At 52.9% G+C, this 15,358-nt stretch overlaps 3 protein-coding genes across 3 annotated transcripts; 2 read left to right on the top strand and 1 right to left on the bottom strand.

Annotated features, from left to right (window-relative positions):
- Positions 1-3,422: 3,422 nt before the first annotated feature.
- On the bottom strand, positions 3,423-5,740 carry COCSUDRAFT_52553 (hypothetical protein). The gene is made up of 4 exons (XM_005650204.1): positions 5,564-5,740; positions 4,911-5,115; positions 4,416-4,454; positions 3,423-4,242 (listed from the first exon to the last, which is right to left on the bottom strand). Exons 2-4 carry the CDS (start codon positions 5,113-5,115, stop codon positions 3,965-3,967), a joined length of 522 nt encoding a protein of 173 aa, XP_005650261.1. The 5' UTR covers positions 5,564-5,740; the 3' UTR covers positions 3,423-3,964.
- Positions 5,741-6,506: 766 nt separating this feature from the next.
- COCSUDRAFT_12647 (Maf/Ham1) lies at positions 6,507-8,006 on the top strand (the record flags this gene model as incomplete). The annotated part of the gene is made up of 5 exons (XM_005650203.1): positions 6,507-6,575; positions 6,704-6,832; positions 7,028-7,205; positions 7,631-7,796; positions 7,955-8,006. The coding sequence occupies 5 exons, from the start codon at positions 6,507-6,509 to the stop codon at positions 8,004-8,006; spliced, it is 594 nt and encodes a 197-aa protein (XP_005650260.1).
- A 969-nt stretch (positions 8,007-8,975) lies between these two features.
- COCSUDRAFT_27392 (UPF0061-domain-containing protein) lies at positions 8,976-15,172 on the top strand (the record flags this gene model as incomplete). The annotated part of the gene is made up of 11 exons (XM_005650202.1): positions 8,976-9,056; positions 9,233-9,445; positions 9,772-9,858; positions 10,314-10,483; positions 11,099-11,262; positions 11,649-11,673; positions 11,758-11,940; positions 12,589-12,745; positions 13,246-13,470; positions 13,862-14,059; positions 14,510-15,172. 11 exons carry the CDS (start codon positions 8,976-8,978, stop codon positions 14,630-14,632), a joined length of 1,626 nt encoding a protein of 541 aa, XP_005650259.1. The 3' UTR covers positions 14,633-15,172.
- Between the last annotated feature and the right edge of the window lie 186 nt (positions 15,173-15,358).

The raw sequence follows: 15,358 nt of genomic DNA, 5'->3' as shown, positions 1-15,358 counted from the left end.
TATTAGGCCAGGGCTCCCCTTTCTGAGACACATGGCATACACACCAACAATACAGCAGAAGCATATACAAATGTTTGCCCCCATCATTGCCCCCATTCTACATGCAGCTGCCCAAGTGCGCTTGGGCTTATGCATCTTTTGACACATGGTCAGCTTCACACTTGAACCAGTCATCATTAATCCAATTCAGATTGCAACCAAGCTGACAGGCAGATTGTCCACGATGAATTATTCCTTCTGCTTCCCATGGGCGCTTGATGCATCCCACTTGGCTTGGGAGCTAGTATCATACACCGTCCCAGCACTGCCACCTGTATCAGTCTGCTATCCCTTGCGTCCCATGCAGCTCTACAGCAAGCTCAGTCTGAAAGCAGGAGTGAGCGCACAAGCCGGTCTCAGAGCTTGGCGCGGCATGCGGATGCATGGGAGCCGCGCCAAGCTGCTGCGGCCCGACGGTGTCCTGCTGTGCAGCCAGGAGCTGCGAGACAGCCAACCTCCATGAACTCCACACTCAGCATGTACGGATTGTGGGCTCGCCATGACACTGCTGATCCCCTTCTTGCGCCTCCTTCTCTGTGCAGGCCCTTTTGGAGCAAGACCCGGGCTCCCACTGCTCGGCCCGCTCGGCGCGCCGCCACCGGGCGCCGTGCTGCTGCTTTGCACGCTGGGCTCGCTGCCACTTTGAGAGGCGCTGCCGCTGGGCTCGCTGCTGGTAGATGTGGTACTGCTGGCTGTGCTACTGCTGGAGGGGGTGCGGCTCAGGCGTGCTGCTGACTGTGCTGCACTCACCACAGGCTGCAAGACAGAAATTGTCTCCTGCAGCGAGGTGGTAATTGGCCAGCTCACCACCAGGTCCACGTCATCGGCTGTGAATCGTGGCCCCGGCTGAGTAGGCCTGACCTGCAGCTCATCATCAAAGGCGTGTGCAATGGCGTTGCGCAGCAGCCGATGGTAGCAAAAGAGCACCCTCCAGGGTGGCAGGGGCGGCTGCTGATCGAGTTGCTTCGCCACAGATGCAGCTGCACCAGAGTTGTTGTACTTGCTGCAGAGGACCCTCTGGAACCAGTATTCCTTGTCCCAGCTAGCTGCAGGGCCGAATCGCTGCTCCATCTGCGTCGCCCAGGCCTGCACAAAGATAGGATGTCCGTCAGCTACAAGATGGGGGACAGCAATATCTGGCACTTGCTGGTGTTCAAATAAAAAGGTGTTAGAGCATGCTAGGGGTCCATATCGTCGATATGCATGACACAGTTTGTCCAATAAGTCCTTGACATGCACACCTCAACTGCCTTCTGCAAGGCCGCATCGCCGGGGGTGCTCCAGCCACGGCGATTGGCCTCCAGCATGCCGTTTCCAAGAAGCTACAGGCACATCAGCGCAAGTATTCAAGTTATTGATCTTCTGCACTGTTCCACTGTTGTATTAGATGCAATAACTCACATGGTGGCAAGCCCCTTGGCTCAGAGGGTGGCAACTGAGTGTACTGCAACACACAAGTCTCAATCACAGGCAGGCAAGGGCGACCAAGGTCATGTGTACTTACAATCAGCAGCTTCTCGGCCTCGTGGTACACGGTTGTGCTGGCACCCCCATCCCCCGTCCAGCCCAGAGTGAGCTCGCCACCGTCCGCAAGCACAAGCTGCACGACAATCAGGAGGTGCAAGCTTCAGAAGTCGTCCAGCCTATCAATGAAGGGTTCTGAGATTCCTGCCCTCCATTTCAGGCATGTGGGAAGGCGTATGTTGGCAGCACTGGATCTTTTAGGCACCCTTCCGTAAGTACCAAACCAGCAACACCAGTGCAGCAGGACTGTCCAGAAAACAAACTTTACCCACCTGGAAGAGCGCTCGATGGTGGACAGTGGAAAGACACCGGAAGACCGATCCTTCGCGCACTGGCTTCGTGTAGGACTCCAGCATGACGCGCAAAGACAATGCCAGCCCGGAATTGGCCAGATCCACGCCACGAGTGACGGATGACATGTTGAGCAAAAGCTGACGTTGCCGCTGCCCAAGAAGCTCCAGCGTTGGCATCCAGTCGTTCTTCCCCTGCACCAACAGTGCATATGCTCACCTCTTGCGCAATCATGCACACATGCACAACGAATATTTTGGAAGGCCTCACTCTCCAAGCCAGATGTGTTCTCCAGGTCACCCTTATCGGCTGATTGCCGAGCTTCCATGTGCACTCAAGGAATCATGGGCTGGTTAAAAGAACCGGCAATCCTATTTTGAACAAATGGGAATAAGGGATGGCACGCACTTCTGCCACCAGCTTGCCCAGCATATGCAGGTTGTAGAAGGCCAGGATGTCATCCATGGGGTCTGGCACAAAGTCCGCGACCAGATATGTGAGCAGCGCCGGCGAGTTGCCTGCAAGCTGCCGCAGGAGAGGGTCCAGCTGGATGCTGTGCCGCTCCAGAGCCAACACTTCCAGATACTGCCAGCAGAAGTCCATCACGTCCTCTGAAAGGTCCACAGGAAGGTCGAGCCGCGTGTTGTGGATCAATAGGCTGTCGCCGTTCGTCCTTGTCAGGCCCACATTGGCCCAGAAGAGCGCCATGCTGCTGCCGGTGGAGATCCACAGGATATTGCCCGGGCCGCGCACCACGATGGACTTGAAGAAGCGGCGTGCTGACGCTGCATCGGCCTTGTCGACAGTGCCATCCACACGCCGAGGCAGGAACAAGGCCTGAATTTCATCTGCATCGTAGCAACACATAGGTCAACAGTCCAGTTCGTGATGTGCGGCAGTGCAAAGATGCATTGTGTAGCCAGCATCGTCCAGCAGAGCAGCTAGGCATGACTACAGAGCAGCTGCACCAGACCACACACCTGACAGCACCAAGATTGGTACTTTGGTATTCCACAGCAGCTCGCGGATGGCGGCCTGAAGAATCAAGGAGTCGTTGCTGTGAGCAGCAAACCTGACCCGGTCCCACACATCTGCCGGCACAGGGACGTCCTGGGATATTACAAATTTCAGGAGCTGCCCAAGCAGGCCCCTCAGCATCACCCCATAGCCCTGCAAGAGCAGCCCATACTTGTTGATCACATGCCTGTTGATCATACGCCGGGACACAGCATCAATGCACTTTATGTGCCCATAGGAATGAGCAAGGTACTTGGGCTCCCTGATTCCATGGCCAGTATAAGATGGCTCGCGCATTCACCTGCTCACATTCCAGCAGATCCAGGTGTAGCTTGCAAACGAGCAGCTCGTCAGCTCCGCCGACTCCAAAGTGTGGGTGGGTCCGCAGCACAGCAAGCGCCACATGCTCCAGGACAAAGCTCTTGCCACTCTGTGCAACAACATTAACTATTGGAGGATGTGCACCAGACAGCAGAGTATGGTTAAGAAGGCGCCAATAGGCCTTGCAAAGCACATGCTCATGCAATCAAAAGCAGCCAAATAGCAGTCGTAAATTAGATTGATTTACATTGCTCCCAGCCAAAATAAGATGCCTAACTCTGATGGTCATAATCATTCCAGATTCAGCACCCAAGTTAAAACCCAACGCATTGCAGTTCAAGGAACTCAATCATCAGATCTTCCCATCCTTAAATGAGCCAGTGTCGGTCAGTCCTGGGAATTCCCAGCCCAAGAGCCAAGATTTTAGGCAGACAATGGCAGACCATGGCATCCCGTTCAAACCCCCAAACACCAGGCTTACGTACTGAGACTATGGGATTCTGACGCAGACAGTGCACTTGCAAAGGCAAGAGTGAGAGGACCCTACAACAGAGATCGAGGTCTTCCCACACAGCATCAGCACATCCAGCTGGAAACTTGGGTGCATCAATATGGGTCATTTCCGCACCGTTGACCAGATCTTTCAAACATAAGCACAGCCACAGTTGCCCAGTTTCCCGCATTCTTTGTCACAGCCGCCTGGCAAGCATCAAGGGCAGAGCCGTGTGTCTTCTCTACACTGGAAAGGGTACATACTAGCCAGAAACACAGGCTATGCAGCCTTACTCAATGAGCTTTTCTGGATACTCACTTTTGTTAGACCATTCACAAAGAAAGGCTTGAAGGCTGCAGGTTGGCCCATTGAGAACAGGACAGCACAGCTGTCCGCCCAGCCGGAGATGCGGTGCTGGATGGCCTTCTTGGGGTCCAGGAACAGGTTGTACGCCAAGGCGTCTCCCACTCGCCCTGTTAGGCGGAATACTGACTCCGGCGCAGCATCATCAGCCGTCAGGTGCGGCGCCAAGCTGTCCAGATTCTGCCGCGCTGGCCCTGAAGAAGCAGGAGCTGCTGCTCAGTGCTGGGGCTCAGCAATGGATATCAATTGCTGCATAGGGACTACCAGCGCTCGAAAATAGCCAGATAACAACAATGTATGCAAGACAGGCATAAGCACAGTGTTGGTGCACATTAACACATTGCAGCATGTGAGGAGGATGATTCACCATCAGGCGGGTGAGGCGGCAGTTCCGACCGTCCATGATCTGCAAACCCACACACGATTCAGTCATCAACGCAGGTAGCTGGTAGCAACACTCTGTTGAAGCATGCGATAAGCCATCAGCGGCCCAGTGTTGAATGCCATAAGGGGCTGCTTGCAGCAAAGCGGGCAACAATGAGAAACCAGCTACATTGCTGAGCTCAAGCTTAGGCCAGCCCACACTATGGATTCTCATAAAATCCAGGCTACGATGCTGTGACTAACACTCCTTGCTAGTGCATCCAATGTGGCCATGATGCCCCGTTAGCGGGCCTGACAACACATTCGTCATGGATGGCCAGCATGTATGCACTTCAGGAGCCCTCACCTTCTCCAGGCCATGAGCACAGCGCGGTCCACTGACTTGAGGTGTACCCTAACGCATTTGACAGCACTTGAAAGCAGACTTTGACAGCCAGTCATTGCGCCAGTCATCGCGGGGCGGCAGCAAGGACCTCACCTGCTGGACTGGCCAGCTGGGCCTGCAGGGTGCTCAGTTGCTGCCTCACGTCGCGCTTCTCCTGGACCAGCCGATCTATCCCCTTTTGTATGATGGCGATATCCCGCTCCGTCGTGGCTGCCTTGTATTCCTCCTCCCGGTTCTTGATGTCCTGCTCCACACGCTGCAGCTCTCCTTTGAGCCAGTTTAGTTCCTGCTGAGCCATCTGCAGGCATTCCAGGACATCCTTTGGCACACTGCGCGATCTGGTGATACTCCAGATTGATCAGGTTACTCCCTCTATGATCAAACAGACTCGCCTCCCTTGAACTCTGCAAAGGTGAAGTCGTTGCACTGGAACCCTTCAAGACGGGGAAACTCATCAGACCACGGTTTTAGACGGAAGATGCAGACCGGATGAAGTAAAAGATAAAAACAGGGGCACAATAGACATTCCTGGGAATGGCCAAACAATTATTGAACGTCAAAAGGCATCAGTGCTGAATGAGAAAGATACAAAGGCATCATAAAGACACGAAGACGGTCTCTGAGCTGTGCTCAAAAGGTGCTCATAGGAGAGCAGACGGCGATAGCAACTATCGGACACCTTTCGGATCTTCACGGAGACATGGGGCATCTTATCCTGAGAGATATGAAGAAGAACAAGAGTTCACCTGGAACTTGGAGAGCTACCCAAGGTTCTCTGTGCCCTGCCTGACGCCTGTGCGAAAGTCACGCCGAGAACAAGCCATAAGTTGTGAGTAAATTGCAATGTGATCTAAATAGACAGGAAATCCACTGTGTGTAATAGCCATTCAAGGCACAAGACTGATTCGATGAAGACGGTGTGCTGGAAACGCAAAGAGCTCCATATTCGTCAATGAGGGCCAAATGATCATTGCATGAGGCATGAGGACCTGGCCAGGTCCTCATGGTCCACGTGCACGTGGGAATCAGTGGGTTGGGATTTGAGGGCAGAGGGCAGCATCTTCCGAGGTTTCTGTATGCACAATTGCAGCAGCAATTGATCCCCATCTTAAGAGGAGATGGTCAAAATTTTGCGTTGACAACGTCAGAAATGGCTTGAACGTTGCCACTTTGATTTGTCCGTTCGATGCAAATAGGTGCTGGCCCAGTGTTCTCAGCGATCAGCCCATCACTTGCTCACAGTGCTCTTACCAGATCACAAGCCTGTTTTATTGACACACAACGCAGTGACAAATACACGAGTGGGGAAGCAAGATTGCCATTCGGAACCACCAAAGCAGGTTCACGATCTCGCTTGATTGTGAAAGGTAAGGTAATTGTAAGCATGATCTAGCGGAGTGAGTGTATGTCGCTTTATATTTATGACCTCTTCAGTTGAGCTGCGTTGACACTTTGTTGAGCGTTCCGATCTGCCCCAGGTGCACGCCTGCTGCATCAGATCGTCCTGTTTGAGATTTTTGACGCTGTCCAACGAAGCAAGATATTCTTTTCCTCTAATAGATGTTTGGATGCACGAACATCTGTTCAGGAGCTGTAGAAGAGAGCAGCGGTGCACAACCACTTCTCAGTGGCAGGAGCAACGTCAGGCACATCAGGGGAGTCTTGCCCGTGGTATACAAACCTCAACAAATGGCTGCCAGCTCAAAGGTTGCCAGCGAGATTATGTTTGCCACTGGCAACGCTAACAAGCTGAGAGAGGTGGGTGGGCATTCCGTGGACAGTCTTCCCTTCAAGCAACGATCCCTAGTGCCTTTTGGTTCAAATGTGCTGAACTGCACGTGCAGATGCCCTGTGCTGTACTTGAAAATTTGTCTCAACGTTCACAGGTTGTGGCCATCCTAGAAGCAGGACACCCACTGCCATTCGCAGTCAAAGCAGCAAACCTGGATCTCCCTGAGCTGCAAGGGGAGCCCACCGAGATTGCAAAGGAAAAATGCCGACTGGCAGCGCAGCAGGTCCGTCCTTAATTATGTGCAGACCACTTGCACTCATACCCCACGTGGTCAGGCATTCTGTTCACTTTGCTGCATCGACATGCCCACGGCAGCAGTGGCAGGGGCCTGTCTGGAAGCTTTGAGAATCAGATGACGCCTGCAGTCAGTCTGCCAATGCGCTGCTCAACTGATAACCACCAAACGGGCTGGGTGCAGGTGGGAGGAGCAGTGATGGTGGAAGACACGAGCTTGTGCTTCAATGCAATGGGGGGACTGCCAGGCCCCTACATCAAGTGGTTCCTCCAGAAGTTGGGCCACGAGGGGCTCAATAAGATGCTGGCAGGCTTTGAGGACAAGACCGGCTACGCGCAGTGCATCTTCGCCTACTCGCCTGGTGCGCATGCAAATGCTTCCTGTTGCAACACATGGAGTTTGTTGACTTGCCTGCTTGTGTTCTGGGCGGCTTGCTGTTTGCCTCTATTGCTAGCACCACACCAGCAAGGATTGATAGAGCCAGTGACACATTGGACCCGTGTCTGTGTCAGTACTGCATAAAGTCCAGCAACCTATATGCTTGCCAGCTCAGGACTGCCTAAGGTGGTCAGCAGGCGTGGTCCCATGAACAATTTTGTCTTCAGGCATGCAGCTTTCTTGCTGCACATCTTCCAACCGTTATGGTCGACACTAGGATGATTATCTCGTGAGGAGCCTGTCAGAGCATCAGTCTTCAATGGCTGCATCTCTAAACAACTGCATTGCTGGCTGCCGTACTGCGATTGATCAGGGTGAGCTTGCGCTTGAGGGCTGCTGTGTGCAAAGCAGGTCCCGGCGCAGAGCCACAGGTGTTTGTGGGCAGGACGGGGGGGCGCATTGTGCCGGCGCGTGGGCCGGCCTCTTTTGGCTGGGACCCAATCTTCCAGCCAGACGGGTATGAGGAGACCTACGCCCAACTGGACAAGGCCGTCAAAAACACCATTTCACACAGGTCCGCCAAGCTTCTGCTTCTGTGTACAGGCTGTGGAATTGCCTGCAGCAAAGGCAGATGCCAGAGCAGGTGTAAGGAAAGAGAAGTACCAGTGATGTGCACAAGAGTATCACACCATGCTTTGGAAAGTGCTCAAAATCTGGGGTTCTGCTGTGCAGGTACCGCGCTCTGGACAAGCTCAGAGACTATCTTTTGAGTTCTCCGGCATGAAATTATGGTCGGAAGCACTGTATGACTTTGTGGGAGATGCATGCGGCATTGGGGTGATAATGGACCAGTGTAGACTCTGAGTTGGCATTGGATGCACTGGCAAACATTGGCGGTGCCAATGAAATTATATTGAGTGCGAAGTTTTATTGTTGTCAGCACAAAGGAGATTTGACCCGAGTAGTGTTAATTGCCCTCTTAGAGATCTGATCTACCGTAGAAGGGTTTGAAAGCCCACAGAGACTATAGGCAGAACTTGGTTGAAGGCTGGGGTTGTGCACAAGATGGTGCGGCAAAGCCACAACTTCAAGCACTTTGCTGTCTTAAATCTACTAGCTAGAGAACCAAGAGCCTGTGGTATGTGTAAAATATTGTAGCAGACTTGATGAAGAAATGTGCATCTACAATTTGGCACCTCCATGCAGTGGCCCTAAATATAGGCCTAATGAGCTCACGTGCGTGCAACACTGAGCTAAATTAAATAAAACCTCAACCAAGCATCATCTCTACGACGGTAAATATTCTCATGATCAAGTCAAATTCATCTCCTCTCGCATTTACGACACCATCGCAGCGCGGAGGTGTTGTCAGGAAATCTGGACACAAAATTATGCAAACATCCTTTTTGTCGAAGATCTGCCAGCGACCTAGTTCCATCATACTTTCAAGGGCTGCTTACCTTTCAATAGTCCTGGGATCCGAAAGATGGTGCTGCCAGCCAAATCTGCAGCTGTTCAGGCAGAGGCTGCACTTGTCCTGGCAAGTGATTTGAGGACGCTTGAGGTGCGTCGACCAGCCAAATATCAGTTCTATGAGGCAGCTGTTCTCGGTTGATTTCAGTGTTGATGACACTATATTGTATTCCCCCGCTCGTGGCTTTTCAATATGCCTGGGGTAACCATGGACGATCTGGCATCCTGACAGTCTTTTCCCCTGAACTGGACACTCATCTGATCACAACCTGGCCCCGTGATGGTGCAGAATATTAAGTTGGAGAGCACATTCACCAGGGAGCTCCCTGGAGATCCTGAGACCAAGAATCAACGCCGGCAGGTGAGAGCACCTTGTCAGCTGAGAAACCTCGAAGCATACATTTCAAGAGGACACATTCCTGAGCAAAGGACTCAGCTCTATGTATAATTCTGACCAGCTGGTACTTGTGAAGGTCCCAGCAGGATTCACTCATACGGCGGATCAGCCCTGCGATAAGATTCATGTTTTGTGCACAGGTACACGATGCATTTTATTCCTTCGTGGCCCCGACGCCGACCAATTCAGAGCCGATGACGGTGCTCTACTCTGGTGATGTAGCGCGCCTTATTGGGCTTGATCCTGCAGAGTGTGAGCGGCAAGAGTTCGCTGCCATATTCAGCGGGAACGCGCCCTTGCCCAACGGCCCGCGCCCCTGGGCTCAGTGCTACGGCGGCCATCAGTTTGGGATGGTGCGTCACTTCTGAAGGGACTAGGATGCATTTAAGGCCCCCTCACATATCTTGGCTGAATTGTGGCTCAAGTTTGTGTTTCTCCTCCTTCCATTGACTGACAAAGAGACACCTACAGATATGCCTGAGACAGATCGGACAAGATCGCAATTCTCAGAGTGCTTGCATATTTTGAGGCAGCATGGACCAAGCAGCGGAAGGAAGCTCAAGATTTTCTTGGAACAGCATCACTTGGGTGCAATCATAGCGCGTCTCTGCCAACTGTTTATACAAGAGCTAGGGGTGCGGCATTCTTAAGCTCTTGGCTGCTGGTGGATGTGCTGTAGTGGGCGGGGCAGCTTGGGGATGGGCGTGCCATCAGCCTTGGAGAAGCTGTGGGCCCAGATGGCAAAACCTACGAACTGCAGCTGAAGGTATGCCTCTCGCACTTGCTGCAGAGGCAAATCTTGCGCCAATGCCTTGACCTTGTGGCTCTCCTCAATCAAGACAGGGAATGCCAAAGCCCCATTGACGAGAATGGACATGTGATGACTGAACAGCAGTGGGTAGTCTGTCTTTCGCTACTGCGTATGCTCTACTGAGACGTCTGCATACAATCTCCTCAGCAGACTGCAAGCTGAGGCACACCATACGCTCTTTTCAGAAAAATTCATGTCAGCCTTTGTCGGCCTCGTATCCCAAAAGCTTTGCCAGACGCCTTGTACAGCACAAAATCATGTTGCCAAAGCATCTTGTCAATGCAGCTGCGATCACTGAAGCCCCGTTACACTATCACGCATGCTTCTGCCAGGGGGATCATTATCCTGATATTCTTTTTCCCTGCTTCTGCTTTGTCAGGGGTTTATTGGCAGGGGTGTTTGCACCGCAGGGGGCAGGAGCGACGCCCTACAGCCGCATGGCTGACGGCCGCGCAGTTCTGCGCAGTTCTCTGCGCGAGTTTGTGGCGAGCGAGGCGATGTACGCTCTCGGCATCCCCACCACCCGCGCGCTCTCCCTCGTCGGCACCGGCGCCAAAGTGCTTCGAGACATGTTCTATAAGTGCGTTCCCTGTGTCCCTCCCTTCCTTTCTCTGTAATCTTTAGAATGAAAGAATGTGCTGCAGCCTCTCACACCACTTGTCAGGCCTCTTTGGGCGGGGCCGTCATGAGAGGATGCAGGCCAGCCAGAGTGCCATGTCACAGCTGCAGCCCCTCTGTATTTTGCGGGATTGACAAAATAAGACGGGATTGTTTTCTGTCGAACTCTCCTAGTCTTTAGGCGTTTGCGGGCAGGACTGCAGGCGTGGCGGTCGCATGGTACACGTGACACTTTCCTTCATGCAGATTCCTGCTTGCTTTCTCATCCTTGCACGACAGGTCTGCAGAAAGGTTGCTTTGGTGTCAGGAACTATGCCGCACTTGTGTCAGGTTGAATTTGACATGCCACAATCCAGGGCATCCCCCGAGCATGCATACTACGCATTTGTGGCGCGGCAGGGTTGAGGCCACCACTGTTGAAGAATAAGCCTGCTCGTCATGCATACTATCCTCTAGCGTCTTTTGCCAGGGCAAGACACTTGTTCTGCAGCTAAGATGGTGAGGAATCTGAGCGCGCCTGGCAGCATCGCATCTAAATAGCTCTGCGCGCAACAACATTTCTGGTCTGTTCATGCAGCGGTGACGCCAAATTTGAGCCGGGCGCAGTGGTCTGCCGGGTCTCGCCGTCCTTCGTTCGCTTCGGCACGTTCCAGCTACCGGCCATGCGAGGAGGCGATCAGTTACCGCTCATTGCCCCTCTCGCAGACTACATCATCCGGCATCACTACCCGCACCTAGAAGGTGTGCGCCTATTCTTTGAATCCCTATTAACCCGCATTTGCTCTTTGCCAGGGGGCCCTGTATCTTGGATATAGTGCACTCTCCTGCTCTGCTGTTACTCACCCTGCTGGATTGTGTGTTTATGCTCTGCATCACTGATTTAAGTGCCTCCTGTCTTTGCGGCATGCCACTGCAGTGAAGGCAAGTTGACAGCAAGGGGTCTGCTTTGCCATGCTGTGGAGATGAGTTGTTTATTCTTTGTGTGGCTGGGTGCTTGCATCACTGGGCAGACGTCACACGATGAGGTTCAGTTTCATAGAGATTCACTGATGATCAACTCAGTAAGACTGAAAGTGGTGTTGCCGGCGAACGACCATTGGGTTGCAGTGGAGAGAGGTAGTGGTTAGGTGCAGGTTTTTCAAGGAATGGGTAGTTGCATCACTGGGCAGACATCGAGCGTGGACACGTCAGCACATTGCTTTTCATCAAATAATCAATCCATGGTTTTTGTGAAAGTTCTGACAGAATGAAACTGCTGAGCTTGTCTGGTGCAGGGCGGGAGGACCGCTACGTGGCATTCTTGGGAGAGGTGGTGTCGCGCACGGCAAACCTATTGGCGTCGTGGCAGAGTGTTGGATTCGTGCACGGCGTGGGCAACACGGACAACTTCAGCATTCTGGGCGAGACTATTGATTATGGGTGCGCCAGCGCCTCCCCTGTCTGGTGCCCATACTGCCAAGTGGGGGCTGGCTCTTCATGTGCCACCTGGTTAGCAGTGCTTAAAAGGAGCTAAGCTCCATTGGAGGGGCACATTATCCAAAGGGCAGGGGGATGGCATCTGTAGAACTTGGGCATTTCAATGCCCGCTGGTTCATCTGGCTCAGTAGAAGCAAACCTGCCATGTGCTTGCGCAGTCCATGTATAACATCTTTGCTGCGGCGATCTGGCAGCCGCTTCAGAAGCCTCCCATGCAAACTTATGCCTTGCAAATGATACCTTTGGCCCCTAAGGCCTTGGATGACCTCAAAGCGGGGCACACTATTGCATTCCATTCAGCCTTCCTCTAAACCACACAGTCTCAGATGACCTCTGGGTGGTGCAGTGGTGCACGACATGCAAAGCGCACATGTGTGATGGCAGCCTTGGGTCGGGTTATGCTTGTATGTATCTATTCTAGGTGTCTTTGCGGTGCCAAATGATCCCTTTTGGCCCGTTTGGCATCCTCCCTGCAGATTCAGTACTCAGGACCCAGGCTACCTCTGTACAAGGGATGTTTTGTGGCATTGCTGCATGCTTGTAATCCTCATGGCCTAGAAAGGCGCGGGGTAACGAAAAATCATTGTGCAGGCCGTATGGGTTCCTGGAGCGATTTGACCCAAACTTCACGCCTAACACAACGGATCTGGACGGCCGCCGGTACACATATCGCGCGCAGCCGGGGATCGGCCATTGGAATTGCGCGCAGCTTGCCAACGCCTTCATGACCGCTGGCCTGCTTGATCTGGTGAGCGCTGCTCTTCACCCCTGCTTCAGGAATTTCATTAGGCACGCTGCTTCAGATTTTGCCAGCCGTGTGGCTTGGGTCTTGCTTGGAACTGGGGTGTCCAGCAAGGGATTGGAAAGTGGTAGCCTTTACCTGCAGCTTGTCTGCAGACGCACCTTGCCTTTGGCAGGAAAGCGTGTAAGAATTGTAATAATTTAGCTTGGTGCGTTCAAAATGAGGTGCAAGCTGATTGGTAGGAAAGCCCTGGTAGGACCAGTAAGGCAGGAAAGTTACAGCCTGCTTCTGAGATCATGCTATCTGACGACTGCATGCTGGATGCCAGTGGTGCTGTTCCCTGAATTGACCTCCACAGCATGCAGCTTCCTGGAGTAAATTGGTGAACCTCTACCGTATCTCGGAGAGCACGGGGATTTATTTGGTGAATCTATCTACCGTGTCTCAGAGAGTAGAAATTGGCTCTGTTTGATCAGGGAGTGAAAACTGGCTCTGTTTCACTGCAGGAAAAGGCGCAGCCCATTGTGGACTCTTATGCGGACATCATGATGGAGGCCTACACAGGCCGCATGGCTCGGAAGATGGGGCTGACCAAGTATGACAGGGAGTTGGCGGTGGGCTTAGTCACCCTAATGTACGAGGACAAGGCCGACTTTACTAATACCTTCCGCGCGCTCGCGTCTGTCTCCGACGGCGATGCCCCTGGCAGCATCCCCGCGCCGCTAGAAGAGGTGCGTGAATGGGCACCTTCGCATGCGTCAGTATAGCTGACTTCTTGCTGAGAGAATAGCTTGGCAGGTGTTTGACGGTAGGCAAGTCAGAATCGGGGTGGTGCAAGGTTGATGGTGTCAAGCAACCACCAGTATGGCTCAGGAGCATACCATCCGTTGCCAGCACGTCATGCTAAGATGTGATAAAGTGTAGAGAGAAAATAAGAGGCATTGTGATGCTAAGATTGGAAACGGATCTTTGCAGAGTGATGTTGAGTGCATTCAGGATGTCCCGGCCCAGAAGACTGGTTGACAAGCTCTTCTCAGCCCTACAAGTGTGATGTGCTGACAAGAAGCAGCCACGCGGGAGATGCCGTTAGAAACTGTCATGACTTGTGTTTCTCCTGATCAGGCGCTGGAGGATTTGAGCGAGGAGCGGCGATCGGCGTGGGGCAAATGGCTGGATGGGCTGAGGGCTGCCCACCGGGCAGAGGGCAGGCCCGAGGCTGCCCGGCGGGCAGACCAGGACGACGTCAACCCCTGCTACGTGCCTCGCAATCAGCTGATGCAGATTGCCATCGCGCGCGCCGAGGCCGGTGACTACGACGAGGTCAGGATTCCCCCTGTGGCATCTGCGCATGCACCTTCCTTCTTGACATCATCATGGCTACTAAATTCTGCCCTGCCAGAGAGCTGCCCTTTCGGAATCTCGCGCAGACGGCCACTGTGGGGGCTGAGGGGGCTGAGGCCATTCGAATGACAAGGAGACAGCTCTGCTTTTTCAAGAGCATGCTGTGCGCAGTCCTCTGTATAGAGCTGTCATAACAAATGAGTGGTCTGCTCACTTGTTCAATTGCCCCAAAGGCCCGACCAATACCTTTGTTGTTGCAGCAGTTGCAAAGACAGAGGAGCTTGACCTGGCCATATTTAGTGCTGGAAAGGCAGGTTTCTGTCTCTGCTTGCCCTGCTGACTTTGCAGGGAAGGGGGCTAGCATGGAAAAGTGACCACTGTACACTCTGCAGCAGGTCTGCTGACATAAACATGTTCTCTGCCGTGCAGCTGAAGGCTCTGATGAAGGTGCTGGAGAGGCCTTATGAGGAGCAGCCGGGCGCGGAGAGGTTCAAAGTGACACCGCCAAAGGAAATCCGCATGGGGGTTGAGCTGCTGTCCTGCTCGTCTTGAGGGCGCGGAGAGGTTCAAAGTGACACCGCCAAAGGAAATCCACGTGGGGGTTGAGCTGCTGTCCTGCTCGTCTTGAGACCAAGTGGATCAAGCTTCTGACTCGCTCAATACAGCGAGGGTGTATGGCATATCAAGAGCACTCAATGCCGGCAGCTGCTATGTGAAGCCTGTGCTTCTAGATACGTGAATCTGCAGCCAGCAATAAGCCCAGCCGCTTCAGAGTTACTTGGTCCAGCAGGATTCGGGGGAGTTGGTTAATTCAAACATGTTGTGCAGGCCTCTGTGCTCGAGTGCCTTTGGGTGAGCTAACATGTGACAGTTGCAATATGAGAGTTAGCTGAAGATGTCAGCCTGAGATGTTGCCAGACGGTGCTGGGTCCAAGCAATGTTGGAAGGGACATGCGGCAATCTGACAGTACTGTTGATGTATGGATGCAAACGATAGTTGACCAGTTGCTACCAAGACAGCCTCCTTCGATTCAATAAACCTCAAGAGGTTACACTGGCTTCCAAAAACAGATGCTGTAATTTGACACGGCTTCTTTGCACCTTCCATGCCAGCGTCTGACATTTTAATCACATGTGAACCTTGCAGCTACAGCTGTTGCACTCCAACTTGGCTCTATACAGCATTGTTCATTTACAGTCACATGCGTGATGTGCTTGTGCACATGCTCTTTTGAGAACACTGCATTATTGCAGGCCAGATTTTTCTTGAAGCAAATT

Source organism: Coccomyxa subellipsoidea, assembly GCF_000258705.1.
Source record: "Coccomyxa subellipsoidea C-169, whole genome shotgun sequence".
Taxonomy (NCBI): domain Eukaryota; kingdom Viridiplantae; phylum Chlorophyta; class Trebouxiophyceae; family Coccomyxaceae; genus Coccomyxa; species Coccomyxa subellipsoidea.
This window is presented reverse-complemented; position numbering and strand designations above follow the sequence as displayed.

Excerpts from the sequence above, each read along its gene's own strand:
- COCSUDRAFT_52553 (XM_005650204.1), bottom strand. The coding sequence starts at position 5,115 with ATGGCTCAGCAGGAACTAAACTGGCTCAAAGGAGAGCTGCAGCGTGTG. Across the intron at positions 4,455-4,910 it reads CCAGCTGGCCAGTCCAGCAG|ATCATGGACGGTCGGAACTG; the intron begins GTGAGGTCCTTG and ends GTGGGTTTGCAG. Across the intron at positions 4,243-4,415 it reads GCCGCCTCACCCGCCTGATG|GGCCAGCGCGGCAGAATCTG; the intron begins GTGAATCATCCT and ends CTGCTTCTTCAG.